Here is a 20,608-nt window from a genome sequence, read left to right as displayed (position 1 = left end):
ACACTTACATGTATTTTATGATAAATTACTTTGATATAAAAACTAATTATATATACTTTTGTATATAGATGTATATACACATATATATCTACTATATATAAATTATTTATACTTTTTATATAAAAAGTAATTATATTATAAATTAACTTATAAACTATGCACCTTGGTAAAAAGTAACAATAGCATCATCTTCCCTTCAGTGTTCTCCATTGGGAGCTACGGTGTTAAAAATAAAAAGGCTTGATATGGGGGAACCAAAAGCCTTGTTGGCAACAGCTCTTTCTCCACCCAACTTCAGCGACATTGAACGTACCGTCCTTCATCTGAAAGAGGTAGGCATTCTTTTAATACTGTTAAAATCAAGGTAATCAAAACTTACCATATTCTTTGTTATTTAAAAGGCAGTAGTAACCTTAATTGGAACTTAATAACTGTGTCTAGAGAATGTTTTGTCATGTTTGGCTGCTACTTGGTTACCATCCTCTCTGGCATAATTTCTGCAGTTGCTTCATTTATAGAGGATTATAATTGAGGATTAAAAGCAGAATCTTGGAGACATTATACTGTTTGTGAACTAACATTTGCGATGAGAAAGAACAGCAAAAAAAGTTACAGAACTTGAGCTCCATAGGTGAAATTGTTTATTAATCAGTAGCAAAATCACTCTTAGACCTTGTGATATATAGCAATCAGTTTGAACATCCCCCTTCCCACCTGCATTGAGAAATTGGTGATTTGTGCTTTTTGGTTATAAATTCGGTATGGAGAAGAATGGCAATTGCATTAAAGTTAATTCATTTCCAAAGTGCATAAGAAGTGATGGTTGTATACAGTAGTTTGTGTATATACTGGATGCGTAGCAAAAGTTGTGAAATACTAGATTTTTCAAATTGATCTAAGGATGCCAACTTAATTAGGTAAGGCTCTAATTGATGTTGCTTTGAGATTGGTTTGTAAGAAAGCAGAACAAAAAACAACCAGCCTTAAATTTACTTGATTAACCTTTACAAATAATTTTAATTTCTCTAGCTGGGAGCACTTACAACTTCTGTGCAAGCAGAAGAAAATCCACATGATGGTGAGCTGACTTACTTGGGAAGAGTATTGCTACATTTGCCAGTGGATCTGCATCTTGGGAAGTTGATAGTCCTTGGACATATCTTTGGGTGTTTAGAAGAATGCCTTATTATAGGTAACAGAAAGAAGAACATGTGAACAACTTCCTATAAAAACAAATAACTTCCAGGCTTTCATTTTGATTTGTTTTTGTTGTAGCTGCAGCACTCTCTTTGCGGAACATTTTTGCAGTGCCTTTCAAACAGTACATCGATGGATACAGGTATTACAATAATCCTTGATGGTTTATGTCTTCCTGGTTACCCTTGGGAGCAGAGGGCGAAGCTGACCACAAAATGTCATTTTTAGTGTCGTGAGTTTAACTGCACTTTTTGGTACTTCGACAGAAAAGAGATGCTTTTTCCAGAGCAGCTGAGGTATTGAAATATTGCTACATGAACCAACTGGTATCACAGAATTAACCAATTCTGTGTGGAAGACTTTCTTCTGCTTTGTCTTCCTGATGTGGACATGTGGCAGTGTTTATTAAAAATAAATACCAAAAATAAAATCCTTGTTATTCTGCCCACACAGCTTATTAGCAAGGAAATGTGAATAAGAAAAAAATAACAATAAAAAATGTATTGACCTTGTTTATTAAAGTACTGGAAGATGCTAATAGTGTAGCTGTATAATAAATTCGACATTGCAACAAGAGTATGATTGATAATTCTTTTTTGTTTTTGTTGCTAGGAGCAAACTGTTTTTTTCTGGCAACAGTAAGAGTGACTGTATTGCAATTGTGAATGCATTTAAGGTAAATCTTATTTCCTCTGTGATCTCACTTTATCGGGTTTCATTGGAAGGTGAGCAGCTCCGCCTTTATGATTGGTGGAGTGTTTTTGCTTTGAAGTTCTTAAAAACTTCACTTTGTACCTAACCTTCAAATTATTCAGATTATTAAATAGCTATCTTGCACCATATAACACTACTAGTATTAGTATCAATTGTAAGTCAAATTTTACTGCTGTGAAGGAGCAGCACAACTTTGTACCAAAGGCAGGCAGCAAGAAATGGGGTAAAACAAATTGCATCGCTCAGTTTCTGGGTATATTTTCTGCTTTTCACAATCTCCTATGGCTTTTGAGGTATTTGTTCTACTAAGCAGCTGGAAAACGGTGTGAAGAGGAGAGAAAGGGTAGGAGCACACCATTATTTCAGTCTCCTGCTTGCTAGAAGTAGAAGCAAATTTTAAGCAAGACACAAAACAGTTAGGTTCTCTTGACCCCCTGAGATCTTCTTTACATGGGGAGGCAGATTATTTCCAACCAAAAAGGTGTATCTGTATAATTCCACATACTATCAAATTGATGTCTTGTCACTTCCAGCAGAGCAAATGGTAGTTAATCAGTAAGCAAAATAAAGTTACAAACATCAATCACTTGAATCACGTAACATTTGCAATTCTTGCATGTAACACTTCTATGACCCAGCCACACTTTTCAAACCTTCAGTAATGCTTTCTTAGAGCTACATTTTGCAGCCACATCACTGGGTGTGCTTGAAGACGAGCAAAAGAAGACCCAGAGTTCTTGCAAACCTTCAACAAAATCAGAGCAAGAGTGCTCTTAAGGTTTGTCGTACCTGCCTAGGAACCAACCAAGCAAGAACCATGTTAAGACTAAAATCCTGAAACTGAGGTTGAAAAGGAACTCAGGAGCTCTGTAGTCTGATCTCATGCTCAAAGCAGGTTCAGTGGTGAGATCAGTTAAGGTTTTTCAGGGTTTTACCTAGCTGAGAGCTTGGAATCTCAGAGGAGGGACTGTTCAAAGTGTATGGGCAACCTGATCTGTCTGATTGTCCTAGCAAATATTGCCTAATACCCAACTGAATATTAAAAGTAAAGCTATGTTACTAAACTTACGTTCCTGGATCACTTTTTAGTACAGTGTCAACTTGTGAATTCTGCAGTACAAAAGACACTGAGATACCATTAGTGTAGCAGAATGCCCTGAGATGACTAGGGTGCTGGGACATATTATGGGAAGGCTGGAAGGTGTGTGTTCAGTCCGAAGAAGAGGGTGCTTAAAGGGTGATCTTAGTTGGTAACTTCATCTACCTACCAGCGGAAGGTAGAGTAGAGGGAGGGAGCCAAACATTTTTGGAGGCCTACAGCCATGGGACAAGAGGCTGTGGACACAAACTGCAGTGAGAGGTTCTGTTGAGGTGCTACAGTGTGGAGGGGTGGAAATTGACTGTAAGATGTATTCAAACAGTAAAGTAAGTTGTCCACAGAGGTTAGGGCATCTCCATTCTTGGAGTTATTCAGAACTTGATTTGATAAGAACCTCAGAAATGTGATCTAAGTTGGCCCTGCTGTGTGGGACTTTAGAACAGTTGAAGAAATCTCTCAGAAATTACTCAGTGATTCAGATTTCTTTATACTCTTTAACCTTTGTAGTATCTATTAGCCCAAGGGCATCTCTGGTTTTTAAATTAGTGCATCCAAAGTATCCTCAGTAATTGTAGTAATGTGGGGAAAAAAATCATGGATTTCAATGTTCTGTGATTTTTTTTTTTTTTTTTTGGGAAATAATTATTAACAACACTCTCTACCTGAATACTAAGCCACTTCTTTCTTAGGCATGGCAGATCTGCAGACAAAGAGGAGAGTTAAGACATCCTAAGGTTAGTTAAACTTTCTTCTTTTCCATTCAAGGTTGGTCACTTTAGCATTGGCATATTTGGTGTTCTTAGTGTAAGCACTTTGGGCTGACAGTCTTTCTTTTTCATGGTTACAGTTTTTCATAAGTAAATAAAAGCACGGGTTTTGAGGGATCACAGCGAACCAGTTTGTGACGCCAGTGCCACTTACTTTTAGATAACCCATTATGTTGTTGCTTTCATAGACGGATCAATGGCCAGAAGGTTTGAAATCCAAGCAGAAAAGAGAAATTGAGCTGTAGTTGAAAGACATTTCTATAATCATAGGTGTCAAGGGGGGTCAGAGGCAAGGGAAGGTGGAAGATCTTCTGTGCATCAGTCTCAAAAATTAGCCATACAGTTTCAGAAGTCAGTAATACGCACACAATAACTGCCTCTGGTATTTTTTCTGTATGTAAGATAAAACTTCTTTGACTTCTCCACTTCTTTCAGGCCATAAAAATTTTATGAACACTAGTGCATAACATGCACTGAGTTACAACCAATGTCTGAAGTTCTTCATCCTGATGTTCTGTTTGTCTGCTGTTGTCATGCTATTAAAGCAGATTCTGTCGTAGCAGCACAGAGGAGTTTATGGTTTATATGAAAAATCTCTATGTCCTGCAGCTGCACTGGTGGTAACCAAAGTAGAGCTTTAGTCAAATCTGTAGTTCTTATGCCAAGTACTTGATTGGATGCAAAGAATGCTCTGAAGTAAGATCAAATTCTTCTGTCATTTTATGTAATTACTATTTGTATCTACATGGAAGAATATGAGGGAGAACTTACTAGTAGTATAGGAAACATGATTCTAGCAATTTTTGCGTATGCGTTTTTTTTGCTTTCTTTTCCAGGATGAGCTTGAGTGGGGTCGATCAAATTTTATTCATATCAAGAAAGTTAGAGAGGTAAGCTAAAACAGATCATTCTTATTCTTATGTAAGTTTTTCTTAATTTCTACAGATGTTAATACCCCAAATAGGCCTACTTAGACAATATTATTTATGCATCTAGGTATATATTTTCTTTAAACTGAACACTTAGTATTATCTCTCAACTTTCAGAGAAACAACAGATGTTTAAAGTGACATTAAATAATTAACCATTAGTGCCCAGAGGAGGCCTACAGAGGTGGTGAAGGGTCTGGAGGGGAGGATGCACGAGGAGCAGCTGAGGCCCCTTGGTTGTTCAGCCCCGAGCAGAGCAGGCTGAGGGGAGGCCTCATGGCGGCCTGCAGCTCCCTCACGAGGGGAGCGGAGGGGCAGGCGCTGAGCTCTGCTCTCTGGGGACAGCGACAGGACCCGAGGGGATGGCATGGAGCTGGGACAGGGGAGGGTCAGGCTGGGGGTTAGGGACAGGTTCTGCACCCAGAGGGTGGTCGGGCACTGGGACAGGCTGCCCAGGGCAGGGGTCACAGTGCTGAGCTGCTGGAGTTCAAGGAGCATTTGGACGCTACTCTCAGACACAGTGGCTGATTTTTGGGTGGCCCTCTGGGGACCCAGGAGTTAGACTCAATGATCCTTGCATATTCCTTCAAACTCAGGATATTCCATCATTCTAACCATTCAACATAAATCTTAGAACTATAGAATGGTTTGGATTGGCATGGACCTTTTAAAGATAATCCTGTCCAAATCCCCTGCCATGGGCAGGGACATTTCACTAGGTTGTGTTGACTAAACCCCCATCCAAACTGAACTTGGAATACTTGCAGGGACTTTGTTTGGTGTCACTTAAGAACTCGAGGCCTGCAAGAGGCAAGAATAAAGCCTGAACTTGAGGCCTTGAGGCAAGAGTAAAATCTAGTACTGCAAGTTGTTCTAAAACCTAGAGTAGAGATGCGAAGCAGTATATTAGGTGAAACACGTACAATTGTCACATAAAAAGTAAGGGGGTTTGCACACTTGCTTAGACTTGTACTAAGCTTTAGTTTTCATTTGTGGACAGTTCTTAACTGTAATTTATAACTTAGAGTTGGAATTTCAGGTGGCAGAGTTATTTAACCTCTTGAAAACACGAGTCGGAGAACTTAACATGTTTATTAATACTCAGCCATCTGCTGTGGATGAGGAATATCTATGTAAGCAACGCTTCATTTTGCAGGTAATGCTGTAATGACTCTTTGGGGCATTATTTACAAAGGTTACAACTGGATGTTTACATAGCAGTACTGACAAATTAGTGTTATACTCAGTGTTTCAAAATTTACCATGAGTGCTAGTCCTTTGGTTACCTCTTCCAATTCTGACAGCTCATCAAAATAAAGCAAGGTGATACCAAGACAAAGTTGTATCTAGGTTAATCTTTGTTAAAATCATAAAAATACTCTGAAGATGGATGGTTTGAGTTGGAAGGAGGGGAGCTAACATTTATGAATACAACCTTTTCGCTTGTTTTGAGTGCTCAGTTTGGACTGTCACTGGCTTGGTTAGTTACTGGGGAGAAAAATTAGATTCCTTTCAGCTACTGTAACTTGTGGATTTTTAATGACATTTCTTTTCCTATTTGGACTGATTAGTAGGTGTTTGGTTTTTTTTTTTTCATGGATCTATTTATCATATATTTATCATGCCAGTGGCAATTGGTTTAACTGTGTTAGCAGTGAACTTTCCAGACCTAAATCATTAAATATGGTATGATGTAATGTGAAAAGTGAACAGCTGTCATAACAGTATTTTTATGTGAGTTTATTAAAAATTGAAATGAGGGTTAACCATTATAATTTTCATAGACTAAGTCTGCTTGCAGAAATACTAAATTATTGTTCCAGAAGTTGAAGTCTTCTCATGGAAGTATGTTTTTAAGGGATAGGATTTGCATGAGTTAAGCTTTACTTTGAAACTGCAGTAATTATTGGTAAGAGACAGACAAACATATGAAAATCTGCCAGTATCTCTTTATACTGCAACTATATCTCTTTTTGAGGAGCTGAATATAATGAGCTGTAACTTGCAAAATGTTTTCATGATTTCAGGTTGTAATGGCTGGTGCTTTCTATCCAAACTACTTCACTTATCAAAAATGTAATGAAGAAGTGGCAATAAGAGACCTTGCTGGCAAAGATCCGAAAACCACTGTGTTGGTATGTTAAGATAGTGAATGTCTTAATCAAGCATTAAGTAATAAGAATATGTAGTGTTAGGGTAGTATTTTTCATTTTATTTTTTTTTGTCCTGGGCCTGGACAGAGATAATTATCTACCATGATCTGCACTTGCTGTCTTCTCTCCCATCTCCCTTTCATTTAATGTAATAAACATTGTGTGGGTGGGAAATTTAAAAAGGATTCTTACTGAGAACTGCGTCTATGCATTAGACTGGTACTGTCACACAGGCAGCCAATTCCAAAACACTACAAATATTTTAAAATGTACTTTTTATGAGTACTTTTTTTTAAGAGTACAACATTAGGCTGTTTGTAAAATGAGCTGTTGTAACTTCAGTGTTACTTGTTTGTAATATCCTTCTTGGTACTATACTACACGTTGTTATTGTGAGGTTACTCAGGTGTTGCACCCTTCCTTTTTTTTCCTTTGTAGACATATTTTTAGCTACCTGAATAAGTGTAAGTTTTAAATGGTTGACTTGATTTTGCTGAATGGCTTGCAGTTTAAACTAGAAAATATTCAGTGTGTCTGAAGTAGGTATAACACTGTAAAATAACTATGCTTTATGCTTAAAGAAAATAACTCTACAAGTCAGTGAGCCTCATTGAATAGACTTATATTTGCACAAGAGAAAATAAGTGAAAAGGAAGGAGAAAAAGCATATTGGTGAGGAATTTTGTCATGATTAACTACATATCCAAGAAAAGATTGCAGTTCTGCACAAAAGGAGTTTCTGGCATGGCATTTATTGAACACAAATAAGTTTACAGATTACGCCAGGCTTAGATCATGAAGAAGTAGCTGCTATGTGCTGAGCCCAGTGGCTCAGTCAGGTTTTGATCATGTTGTAGGCCGCATACTGAGACTTTGATAACCCAGCTTGGATACAAGGGTGCTGTGAAAGAAGACCATGTAAAAATATTAATGTACCTGAAGGCAGATAGTCTGCCACTCTTCTCTGTTATGCAGATCTGGCCAGTTTGTGATAGTAGGTAATCAAGTTGATCAGGCACGACTTGTTCTTGATAAATTGATGTCTGTTTCCATTCACCTTCTCAATCGTATGATTGGAAATGGTTTCCAAGAAGACTTGCTCCATGATTATCTTGGTAACTGGAGTGAAGCTGACCAGCTTGATGTTCCCTAGCTCATTTTTGCCATTTTAAAAACAACTCTGATATGTGGTAGTTCAGCCAGAGTGTTCAGGGCTGTAGTTTCTCCAGTTTCCCAGATAGTGCACATTGTCCATCATTGAGAACTACATCCTAGGCAAGGAAGCTCTCCTGTTAAGAGCAAAAAGGGATATTATGCTGCTTCTAGGAGAAATTATCAAAGAAATGTAACTACCAAAGAAGCATTTTTGCTTTTTAGCTAGACAAAGAAACTAGTTGCCTGCTGGTTTGAGGAGGGTAGGGCAGCATTTCCGCAGAGAAGCTGTGGATGCCCCATCCCTGGAGGTGTTCAAGGCCAGGCTGGATGGGGCCTTGGGCAGCCTGGTCTGGTGGGTGGCATCCTTGTGCATGGCAATGGGGTGGAACTGGGTGAACTTTAAGGTCCCTTCCAACCCAAGCCATTCTGTGATTAGCAGCCAAACTTGGATTTTAATATCTTTTCAGATTCAAGAATTTAGTGTGTAGCAATTTTTAAATATGGGTTTTAGTTTGAGTATTGCTATTGCAGCTCAATGAAGGAGAAAACTAACAGATGACCATTTAGGTGAAGTTAATAATACATTAAAATAGTTGAATGTATTCAAGTTTATTTTGTTTTTCTTAACAGGTAAAGAATATTCCGCCCTATGGATATCTATACCATAAACAGTTGCAGTCGCTGTTCAGACAGTGTGGGCAGGTGAAATCGGTTCTATATGATGGATCAAGGTAAGTACAAAATATTTTAAGTATCATGCTTTTCTCTTGCTCTCAGTTCTGAGGCTAGTAATCGACTTCTTTCTTTGTCAATGGTATACTGATAAAATAAGTTTATTATTTAATCTGTTTGGAATCAGTAAATTGTTTTTAATGCATTGGCTGGAATAAGAAAGATAGCTTTGAACTTCAATATGTGTTGATGAGAATAATATTTGGTAAACTATCTCCTCAGAGACCACCTTCTGTTGTTTCTTCTGTTGTGTAACAGGGGACCTTAACTGCAGCTGATCTGTCTGTATTTGTTTCCAATTTATTTAGTGAATTCAGTTCATTGGTACCATGAGATTGGTTTGCACAAAATGTGTGTCTGGCTGGTTTAGCTGGTCTGCATGCTGTCTGTGGGCCACAACTGCTCAAAGATAATTCATGTACATTTTCCAATCTCTAATTCTTTTTTATTTACATATATTTTAACACTTCTTAAACTTGTATTAAACTTAAACTTGTATTAAATATGCTCAGCAACCACAAATACAAGTAAAATTTTAAGTCCTATAAGATTGTTAGGTAAAGTATGTGAGGAGAATACTTCTTACAGTTTTCTGTCCTACTATGATAAGGACATGGAAAAGAAATAATGAATTTTCTGTTTTTCTTGTTTTGTTTTTGATTCTTCAAGTATTTGTTTTTATTTGGTGGAATTTTTGGAACAGGGCTTTCGTGGAATTCTCCCATAACCCAATGGAGGGCTTTAAGATTCTTCCTGCAGTATACATGTCAATCAAAATGTTACAGCTGAAAATTCCTCTTGAACTGGAAGTTCATTATCCAGATGATATCCAAAGGCAGTTGCAACATGTGGCGGCTGCAAGCATGGAGTCTGTAAGGTAATCATATTCCATAGGGAAAATGGATTTCTGTGCAGTGAGAGTTGAAATGAGGTATATAGGATTCAGTGGGATTTTCCTTGGAAGTGTCAGCAAGGGAGAGGTGTTAAGCTCAAAAAACAGAGACATAAACTTCGTATAAACAGAATCTTTTACAGAGATAGAAATAAGAGAAATCTGAGCGTACTTTGTCTTTCTTTAAGGTTGTAGTCCATTTGCTTTAGGCATATGGAAACAGGGCTTTATACAGTATTTTTGGTTCATGACAAAGTAGGGATTTCTAGGATAAATAAAGGAATGACATTTGGGGAAGTAACAGAAGGGGCAGGGAGGTAATGTAACAACAGAAGTGGGGGAGGAGGAAAATAACAGAAAACACTGATGAGGGATGAGATATGGACAAAGATGACTTACTATATCTGCTTGTTCTAGACAAATCTGGCACAGGGGTTTCATTGTTACATTCAGTCTGTGAATCTTAGCATTACCAATCTGGCAAGTTGGCCATATGTCCTAGCCAAATCAATCTGTCTAGCTCCTGATTGGTCTGTAGTCATTTAAATATTTTAAAATCCAAAATCTAAAATAGGAAGGCAGGAATGAACTGTGAAGACTCAAGTGTGAGTGAATACTTCACTTCCAGTTGATTGTACTTAATTATTAAAACGCTTCCAGCAGTTTCACTGTGCCCCAAACTGTACTTAAGATCTTCATGAAAATTAATTTTTAAGGGATTCAAGAAGGAAGTCTCTTAAGCCAGAAGGCTAACTTCTGTCATGTAAAGGGAAAGCTATATTTCAGGGGAAAAAAATGATACGCTGAATGTGTCTTAGTGCTGTAACATACTCAATTTATTAAAAAGCAAACAAACAAGCAAAAAAACAACCTTCTAAGGCATGCCATAGCAAAGAAAACTCACTATTTATTTAACCTTCGTTCTTTGGATTTCTAGTAACCTGATTGCACAGTTTCTTCTTAGTGTGTATCTTTCTGTATTTGGTCATAAAGATGTTAGTTTCTCCCATAGTACATTGTTTCTCTCTACTAATTTTAAGTTAAAATCTAATTAATATATTTTTAAAATAAAGGTCTTATGTACATAAATGCATCCTAGGTACTTATCTTTTCCTTGCAAAATGTCATGACTTCTGTCAATTTTTTTCCCTTCACTGTGGATGCATACCTGTGTAGTGAGTCAATGTAAGTAGGAGTGAAGGCAGAAAACCCAGAATTTTAACTTATGAAGTATTTAACATTTTTATTCCATAAACGTTTTAGAGTAAATGTGGACTATCAGAAACAGACAGTAGAGCCTGTGGAAATCTCATTTGGTACTACAGAACTGTCAAAGATGATTCCAAGTCGTCTCCTGTCCATCAGTGTAACAGAGGTAGGAATGCTATAACCCTGAAGTAAGTCATATCTAGTAATCAGTACCTAGCTAACTTTGCAGAGATGGGTTGGGCCAACTAGCTGGTTACAGTTACCTGGCAAGTTTTATTCAGAAACTGCAGGTGTGAGACATGAGTTGTTACTGCATGACCACTTCAAGAAAACACTGCATACATAGAAAGTTGTGTTAGGAGAAAATTACGCGTATGTACAAATACTTCTGAAATCTGAAGCTGAAAATTTTTAAATCTCATGTTCACTATTGTATTTTCAAAAAAAAAAAAAAAAAAGAATAATATAAAGCAATATATATGCTGCTGAAATTCAAAAAGTAAAAAATAAAATATATCCAAACCATTAGGATAATGGAAACTATAGGCTGAAGTATTAAACCAACTCTTGGTAGAAGTGACATGTTTTTCAGTGGCAGAAAAGAATTTTCCTCAGTTTATTCAGCTAAGTCTCTTGGTCCAAATAAGTTACTGGATTTGGTGATCAGATGCATTCCAGTCCGTTAACAATCTGTGCTGTACAGTTTTGTTCACTATAATTAGTTTTAACTAATGGTCCTATGTATTTATTTCCACTGTGAGCATTCTTTTTTAATCACATTTGATGTAAAATCAGAAATGGTAGATGATATCAGTAAGCAATCCAAAAAAGACTTACTTTATTCAATTTGATTTGAAATAACGGTGTTCATTTCAGTTTCCTGAAGGAATGGCTAATCATAACAGTAATGATGCTGATTTGCTGATGTATGTAGCTAACTCTGGTCTTCTTTAACTAACAAGAAAGTGCACCAAAGCTGTGTTCATCTATTTCATCTATCTCATATACCTTACATTTTTAGTGTGTTGATTTTGTTTGGAAGTGGCCTTCTAATAAGTACTTTTTGCTCACTGCTTATCTAAGAGCCTATTTAGATTAAATGTGTGTTGTAATTGCACAGCAGAGACATAAAAACAACATTATATAATAAAGACCAACCTTTTATGAGAGGGAAATGCCTCACTGCATTATTCCAGTATGAGAATGCTTCTATGTTTGTCAGGAGTAGGACTGTTTTCATGTATTTTGCTCAAAGCTGTTTTATTATTTGATGTAAAAGAATGAAATAATGAGAGATCTGAAGCTGTCTAATTCTTATACTTTCAGATAGTAGAAGTTGGACACTTCTGGGGATACAGGATAGATGAAAAAAACAGGACTGTTCTTCAGGCTCTAACTGCTGAAATTAACTACCATAACCTGGTGGATTTGTCAGTGTCTCCATATCCAGAGTTGCTTTGTCTCGCACCATTTACTTGTCTGGAGAACAGAGTATACTACAGAGCTCGTATTCTGTATGTTTCTGGAGATTTTGCAGAGGTATGCTAATATGTTATGTCATATTGAATTGGTATGATATTATTGGGTTAACAATCTTGGAGCTATTTTTTTTTTACTAAGCAATTTGACTAAGCATTATTTTCATGACAATTATAAACATTCTAGTAAAGAAACCTAGAAAACTAGAGCTAAATTAGTCTTAATAGAATGTTGCCAAAAGAGATAAATAACATTTTTTTCCAGAAGACAGGAGTATTTATTTTAGTCTTAAAATTAGAGGATACAGTAAAGTGTTGTGTATGCTGAAGCAGAGCAAAGCAAAATAAAGAAGAAAACTTCTGGCTTCAAGACTTGTTTTAGTTGCCTTTTGGTAGCTTTTTCACATGGGCAACCTCTAGTCATCTTATGCTTGGTTCTGTTTCCTTGATAATTTACAACTAATTAGAAGTGCCATTATTTATAAATTCTATAGCAGGAATTATAATGACCTCCCTAAAATACGACTTCACACGATATTTTTCCCCATTCCTGTTCAGTTCTCTGGCCCATTCCACCTGACCTTTTTGTATCAGTATTTGTTGCTGAGTTTTCGATCATCAGCGAGTTTCATCGGAATGTTTTGGCCTTTGGGGCCAAAATCAGCAATGAGAATTAGCACCACAGTTCAAGACTGATCCCAATTTCCCAAGCCAGTACTTTTCTATTCAGCACTTAAGGACAGACCTTTTGTTTTTTGTAAAACTGACCTTTGCACAGTCCATTTCTCTGCTGAATTACTCAATTTTTATTTTTAACATACCTTGGTGTCACCATTATAAGCAAGCAACAAGGCTCAGTATCACCTCTAAAGTTGTGAAAAACCAGTGAATAATAGTGCTAACCTCATTGTTGTCCTTGCTTCTTTAAAAGCAGTTAATTTAGGTAGTGCTGTTCATTGTTTAAAAAAAAAAAAAAAAGGATATACAGATTTAATTGCAGGGGGAGAGAATTTCAAAGAAATTTACTTTTTTTCTAGATTTAGCAGATTTGCATTACGAGTGGATGTGTAAGCAAAGGGATCAAACAATAAATATACAATTTGACCTATTATTCTTGACATGTCTTCATATGCGTATTTTTCAGATTGAACTTGCTTCTCTGTCACTTGGTAAGATTGTACTGTAATTATTAAACTTAATTGTCACTTTCCTTGCTTACGATTAGCATTTCTAATTCTGTGGAATCTCTGATGCTCTTGATGCTTTTTTATTTTTCTCCAGGTTTTTTTTGTAGATTATGGCAATAGATCAAAAGTGCCTTTAAAAAAACTGAAAGAGATTCCGAGCCATCTTCAAGAGCTTCCTTTCCAGGTAGGGGTTGGTGCTATTTGCTGCTTAATGGATATTTTCACATCGTATCTTCGAATCATAATGCTTTTCGTCATAATAACAAACTGACATGTATTTCGGTAATGTCCTACAACCTGCAAACCACCTTTACTCAGGTGGATAAATGTACATCTACACAGGTGAAGTATTTCTTGTGTGTGTCTAATGGCTTTATATATAATTGTAGAGAAATGTTTTGTCCTTAGGGGCACTTGCTGGGGAAAAGGGGAGGATACAACCCATGTTGTATTTTTTCTTTAATTGAATGTTTGAACTAAACCTGTTTCTGTGACTCACTGGGTTCCATCTCCCACCTGCAATCACAGGAACAGTGGAAAGAGAGGAAATTGCTCTAACAGCTGACTTAGGTTGCTTGTTGATTTTGGTCATCAGTTGCTTTGCTGTTATCAGTTCTATGAGAAGCAGAACTTCCTCTCTAGAAAGTGTTGTTTTGGTTCCTGTATTGCCTGCTTACATGAGAAGCTCAGGAATAACAGGTTGAGCAGTAGATCAACTGTGCTTTTGTTTAAGAACCACTGAGCAAATGATAGCTTCATTTATAGAGCCTAGGAAATGGCCTGGAGAGGAGAAGCTGTCAGTGACTAGTTCAATTTCTTTTCCTCTGCTTAATCCCCTTTGTTTCTGCCACAGATAAGTGGCAGTGTAGGATCTCTGCTTATCTGCATGGCAGAAGTCTGTAGTCACAGTATCTTGCATAATGTTTGCATGCAGGGTACTTTTGCTTCATCAGTGCTCCTGCTGTGCTATACTATTAGTCACAGGACAAATAGCTGGGAGAAAGCTTTCTTATATTTAAAACAGGTAGAAGGCTCTGGTTTTGCTTTGTACCACTTTTTATCATTTTAGCAAGAAACATTCTTTGAGTTTTCTTCAGTTGTAATAAAGGGAAAGCTATTTCTATTCCATGCCTAATCTTTAAATGACCTACCCTTATACCTTTCCAAAATTATGGCTAGAAGAAAAGAGTTCCTGGTTTAAATTAATTCAAAGCCATAATTGCATGTAGTGATTGTGGAAATGGGTTAAACTAGAGCTGACTGACTCTTGCCTGCCAAGGGCAGAATAGCTGTAGCTGTCCTGCTATTTTTTCTATTACCATGGTCAAAAAACTGCAGATTGTAAAGTTTTCCCAGAGAAGGCATTTGTAGTCTCAAAAGATTTTAATGTGGATGGTGAATTAATACTGAATTATCTTTTATTTATGCCTCATTTGCAACTATGTACTAGTATTGAAGTGATGAGAGATGCAATGTGTGGCTGTGTTGGCAAATACAGAATAGGAATTATGCCAGTAGCTTTACAGCAGTCTTAGGAAATTAACATAAGCCTCTGCAATAACGATGAAATAACTTTATAGTTGAGTCAAACTGTTGAGAAAATGGAAGATTTTTGTCCTGATTTCTCAGCACGTATTCAGGCAAACATTATTCTTACTGTTTTTGCTCTAGGCTTTAGAATTCAAGATATGCAAGATGCGTCCATCTGCAAAATCTCTTGTATGTGGGGAACGGTGGAGTTACAGCGCTAGCCAGAGATTTGCCTCGCTAGTAAATGGTTATACTCTGCTGGTGAAGGTGTATTCAGTTGTGCACAATGTTCTGCACGTGGATGCTTTCCGTTACTCGAGGCACAAGGACCTTGTGAATATTAGAGATGTGCTTATTGAAGAGTGTTACGCTGACCTAGCGGAAGAATCATACAAATCACAAGTATGTTCAGTAAGCTTCTTTGGCTCTTCTTATACTAAGGTATTTCAGCTCAAACTGTCTGAAGTCCTCAGAAGTTGAGCGAAAGTTTTGAAACTGTGCCAAATGCGATTAGACAAGTAAAAATATGTAGTCCTGTTTAAGCATTTTTATGTGTTTAATAAATATTGTGCTCTTACAAAAAGCATTGCTGCATTGAGACCCCTTTTGGAAGAGGTGTTTGTTTTTCAAAAGATAATGGAATTATTTGAACTGCTTCATGGTTCATTGAAACTGAGTTTTAATTCCTGCATTTTTTGTGGTTTATATCAGAAAGGTGATGAAAGCATTGTTTTTTTTGTACTTCTATGTCTGTGTTCCTTGTGTACACACACAGAAGAAAAACAACCATAGAAAAATGTGTTTCATGGTTTTAAGACACTTTCATTTTTATGTAGCAAAGCCATGATTTGCTGAAGGGATTATTTATTGACCAAATGAAGAAAGAAGAGAAAACATCGGTACCTTCAATAGAGGAAGAAAAGCATTTAATTGAAAGATTATTGAACTGTTTTTCTGGCAGTAGATCTGGTGCACCAACCCATAAGGTAATGAGTTTTGGTGTGGCATTACGTGATCCTTTGTCTCACATTATTAGAACACAGATGAAGACTAGAAGGACCTTTAATAACAAACCATGTTGATGCTATTCATAGTGTACTCTACATCCTGTGGGTAGGAAGCCATGATGTGACCACCACTGCAAACTAATCTGTTGCAGCTTTTAATGAAGTTTTGAGGCATAGCCTTAAGAGCTAACTGAACTGGCTACTAGCAAGTTCCAAGGCAGCTCTTCAAGGACTGCAAGATGTAGGTAAAATTGAAAAAGTGAACGCCAGTGTTCCAGTGCATAGACATCTTCATTATGTAAGCTGCAGCAAAAAGCAGGGTTATGACCCTATCGATTCTTCTGGAAACTTTAACTTTTTAAAAACTATACAGAGTGTTAAGCTAAGGAATAACTAAGGTGACACAGGGTAAGTGGTTCAGAGAATGCTGTGCTGTGTGATAGTAGTGAAACAGTGGGTGTTCTTCAGCTGTCAATCCCAAACTGAGAATTTACTCCTACTTAAGTATTTTGAGACATTTAGTCACTACTAAGCTGGAATATAAAACAAGGTTGTATAGGATTGCATCCTGTTCTGTGTTCTGGTTACAAGTTAAACCTGGTCTACATTATAACTTTACCCATTTCAAACCTGACAAAATTCAGGGTTTCAGGCACCTACTTGTGCTTAGGTTACCCACAGGAATAATACTGTTTAACTACTTACTTTTTCTAAAGTGTGATATTTCCAAGATTAAAGACCTGCTCATGTAAATAAAAATAGCCTGATTTTTGTTAGATGCTTTATGAAGTCTGAACTTAAATTCCTTAAGCCTGTGGGAAGTTGTGAATTCCTAGTACCCGTGAAAAGACATGACTTTCGCTTAGGTGCCTCAGCATGCGAAGCTTGCTTTAGATGGGTGATATGAAAATGTTACCTGTTCATCAATTCAGTGTTGCTCAGTGCACACACAGGATCTTGAAATGCATTCTGTATTTTCATTTATAAAGTATTTTCATGGGGAAAGATCCTTAGGCTGGCTAATGAGAACGTCATTTGTTCTTTTATTGAAGGTGACAGTTTCTGGCCCATTCAGTCCTTATGAGGTAAAATGCTACAGTATGACCAAAGTATCCAAGTTCAGGTATGGTAATGATGGTAATGCTCTCATTGTGAAGCACAGACGTGTTCTGAACTGTTCCTTCTCATAAACTGGCAAAACCCATCCTCATTACTCTTGCAGATTTGTACAGGGTTTTTAATCATTGAAAATACAAAAGTAGTAAAGCCTCAATTGCATTGAAATACAGACTACTGCTTTAAGAAAAGTAGTTTTATTGAAGATGTCTTAATGCCTTAACAGAAAATAGTATTAAGTTGTATACATCCACTAATAGAGATTCTTATAAGTTAAATCCATTAACTGCTATCCATTCAGGTTGTACTCTGAAATAAAAAGGATTCATTTCTTACGTTTGTATGTTTGTTTTTTTTACCGTTGGAAATATTTTTCTATTTTCTCCTCAGAAGTGTTTTCGTACACAAGGAAAGCATAAATTCTGTTGTTATCGATGATGCTCCAGAAGACTCCTTTCAGCAGTTGTTGGTTGCCGCATCTTTGTCATTAAATGCCAATGGTAACTCCTAATACAAATGTTTGGACAGTTTTTCTGGGCTCTTTTATATGAATAGCTGTGTGAACGAATATGTTACTTCAGTTCTACATTACATCTTTTTGAGATTAGCACTTTCATTACGTACTTCTTAATTTTTTTTGTGCTGACAGGATCTACCGTGCTTTTAGAGGAAACATCTTTGATGCCTCCTATTCCTGGCCTACTTGCACTCCTTAGCATGCTGTTTGCTCCTGCTATAGAACTTAGGTATTAATGTGTTCTTAAAGTGGCTCTTTATTTTGTTTAGGACCCTCAGAAATTGGCGACAGACTTGCTTGCTCTGATTTCATTATTTAGTATATTCTCTTCATTCCTGTTGATACAATTCTTACCTTCTATCAGCTTTATTATATTGTATGCTAAGACAGATTGTTTCACGTATATAGAAATCGGCACTGCAGACTTGATTCTCACATTGGTGTAATACAGTTCCTGACGATTGTGCAGGAAGTCTAGAACTGGGCAAGTTTTAAATCCACATGAGGAGAGAAACTTGCGTGATTTTTGTGAAAGCTGAGCTCTGGCAGTTGGATTAATGTTAGGTTTTGTTTAAATTCTCATATCTGTGGACTGTTGTTTCAACACAGGGAAACTGGCTTTGCTTTATTTAAGTTTCAACTTGCATATGTGATTTTTTTTTCTATTTTGTGACTGTTTTCAATATTAGATCTTTAGCTTTATTTCATTACCTTAATAAAAAAAAAAAAAAAAATAGAAGTAGTGTGACTAGATGTAAATGTCTAAAAGTTTTTAGCTTCTTTAAAACTCTTGTATCTTGTTCTGCATAGCTTAGACAAATTAAGTCTGTTTTCATATAAGTTTAGTTTGTTAATCTCTAGGTGTGACCATTTTCTTTGTACAGGATTGATGAAAGTGGAAAGAATTTTACTGGTGTTCTGTGTGGCTTGGGTTGGAGTCAGACTCGTCAGGTTCCACTGCTTCCAGAGAATGACATGGAGCTGACATTTGATGTGCATTTTGGAGTAGATGACATATCAGAGGTAAAAACATGTATATTTATTTGCCTTATAGTAAGAATTAAGTAGAATTTGGTACATCAGAACTTGGTAACAGTTCTAGTAGCTAGAATCTAGCAGTTGGCTATCTTAAGAAAATTGTTGAAGCTTTTTGTGTCTGTACTGTTTGTTTAGAACCTTGGGCTTCTAACAGAGAAAAATAGTTACCCCCTATATGTTTTACTGAATAAAGTCAATTATTACAGTACAATACTTTGCTTTTGTTTAGAAAAGTTTACATTGATTTTACACTCCTCAGATATCAATATTTGTTATGTTTTTAGAATTACTGGTTTTTAAAGATGAGCATAGTGGTTTTTCTTTGCAATCTTCAGTTTGATTTCACAATTCTGAGAAGTCATCTGTAGTAAGCTTCTCCCGGAGCAGATCAGTCAATAGATAAAAGCCCTCGTATTCCTCAATACAGTGTTTTTGTAACTTGCAGACAGGTCTGTCAGAGGACAGTATGTACGCTTTCTTGTACAGCATAGTAAGTTGTATTTAACCTGTGCTTCAGATTTTAGATACCGAACGACCTCACATAACCTGAGCAGTTCTGTGTACAGGTATAGCAGATAACCAGTGTATTCTAGAGGCTTTTTAAGGATGTAGTGGACATGCTAGTGTGCAGATGAGGTGAAGTATTATTTTTGAAAGCATCGATTTGATGTGTGTGATATCTGTAATCATGGCACCATACCTGTAATGGTAGCACCAAGCTGTTGCATTTTTAACAATTATGGACAGATTGAGAAAATCCTTAAAGGTTTCTATGGAAGGAATCTGTGTTGAAGGATATCCAGACAAGTGGTAAGTAGCCTGTGTCTTCTGTAGCATAGCTGATTAAACTTGAAGATCGATTTCAAGCAGCTGGAACTATAAACCTCTTCTACCAGCAGTGATGCATCTGGAGGAAGAAGTGTTTCTAAAGCTTCAGATGTTTTTGCTTATGTTAATAATATTTCAGTTAAAATTGAGTTTTATGGGTGCCATAACCACCTTCTGTACATGTCAATATGCTATAACCCAGAACTAGGACTGGTGTATAGTACTTCATATTCTGTCACTTATTTTTACAGATAAACATCCTGAGGACAGCCATTAATAAGCTGCTCTGTGAATGTGCAGCATACTCTGACCAAGAGAAAATGACACAGCTGCAGGAAAACATTCGTGAGATGCTTCTAAGGTAATCATTTGTAGAAATAAGAACTTGTGTTTCACTTTCTCAGCAAAAGCAAAATAAATGATTGCTTGAAGCATAGCTCAGGTTAGGCTTTGGGGAAATGATAATATAGGGTGTTTACATTTAATGATGCATTTAATTTACTTTGCTTATTTATGAAGCAGTATGTTCAACAACTTTAGACTGCTTGTGGAAGCACTGGTTCTTCAGGGAAGCCTGATCACTTAATAGTCATAAAACCTAGACTGTAAAACCTGTTCCACAAGATACCAGTTCTGATGTCTTTGCTTTTGTGCACCCAGGACAAAGCTACTGAAGTCCTATGACATAAGAGCACAGAAAAATTCAGATTTTCTCCCTCTAGATGAAATTCAGACTGTGTGTGTGCTACCTTTCCTCCCTCAACAGGCCTGTTGAGGAGAGATGCTGCTGGAAGTCCAAAGTTAATTTGTGAACTGAAATGAACTGAAGGAAGGCCACCTGCCTTTTTCTCCAGCAGGCATCCCTGCTTCTCGTAACTGAAATACTGACTCCAAAAAGGTTGTCGTAAGTCAGTGGAGCTAGTCTTGAGAATTCTTCCAGCTTGCAGTGTTTGAGAAAGGTTCAGGGGAGCAAGGTCAATGAAGTTTCCCTGTAGCAGTTACTTCCAATGTCTGTGATGGCAGAGCATGCCATGAAAAATCTTCCTTCGTTTATAAATTT

At 36.9% G+C, this 20,608-nt stretch overlaps 1 protein-coding gene across 1 annotated transcript in view; it reads left to right on the top strand.

The window, feature by feature from the left end:
• Positions 1–20,608, top strand: part of TDRD9 (tudor domain containing 9) — a 64,668-nt gene that overhangs the window by 39,622 nt on the left and 4,438 nt on the right. The window contains exons 15-34 of the mRNA XM_032189357.1: positions 201–332; positions 1,030–1,192; positions 1,276–1,339; positions 1,810–1,873; positions 3,700–3,744; positions 4,614–4,667; positions 5,746–5,862; positions 6,734–6,841; positions 8,645–8,745; positions 9,450–9,623; positions 10,902–11,013; positions 12,174–12,386; positions 13,607–13,696; positions 15,184–15,444; positions 15,879–16,028; positions 17,102–17,172; positions 17,556–17,665; positions 17,815–17,911; positions 18,567–18,705; positions 19,800–19,909. Coding sequence (XP_032045248.1) covers positions 201–332; positions 1,030–1,192; positions 1,276–1,339; positions 1,810–1,873; positions 3,700–3,744; positions 4,614–4,667; positions 5,746–5,862; positions 6,734–6,841; positions 8,645–8,745; positions 9,450–9,623; positions 10,902–11,013; positions 12,174–12,386; positions 13,607–13,696; positions 15,184–15,444; positions 15,879–16,028; positions 17,102–17,172; positions 17,556–17,665; positions 17,815–17,911; positions 18,567–18,705; positions 19,800–19,909 — 2,375 coding nt within the window. The remainder of the gene's footprint in view (positions 1–200; positions 333–1,029; positions 1,193–1,275; positions 1,340–1,809; positions 1,874–3,699; positions 3,745–4,613; positions 4,668–5,745; positions 5,863–6,733; positions 6,842–8,644; positions 8,746–9,449; positions 9,624–10,901; positions 11,014–12,173; positions 12,387–13,606; positions 13,697–15,183; positions 15,445–15,878; positions 16,029–17,101; positions 17,173–17,555; positions 17,666–17,814; positions 17,912–18,566; positions 18,706–19,799; positions 19,910–20,608) is intronic.

Source organism: Aythya fuligula, chromosome 5 (assembly GCF_009819795.1).
Source record: "Aythya fuligula isolate bAytFul2 chromosome 5, bAytFul2.pri, whole genome shotgun sequence".
Classification (NCBI taxonomy): Eukaryota; Metazoa; Chordata; class Aves; order Anseriformes; family Anatidae; genus Aythya; species Aythya fuligula.
The sequence above is the reverse complement of the archived record's forward strand: the minus strand, read 5'-3'. Positions and strand labels throughout refer to the sequence as shown.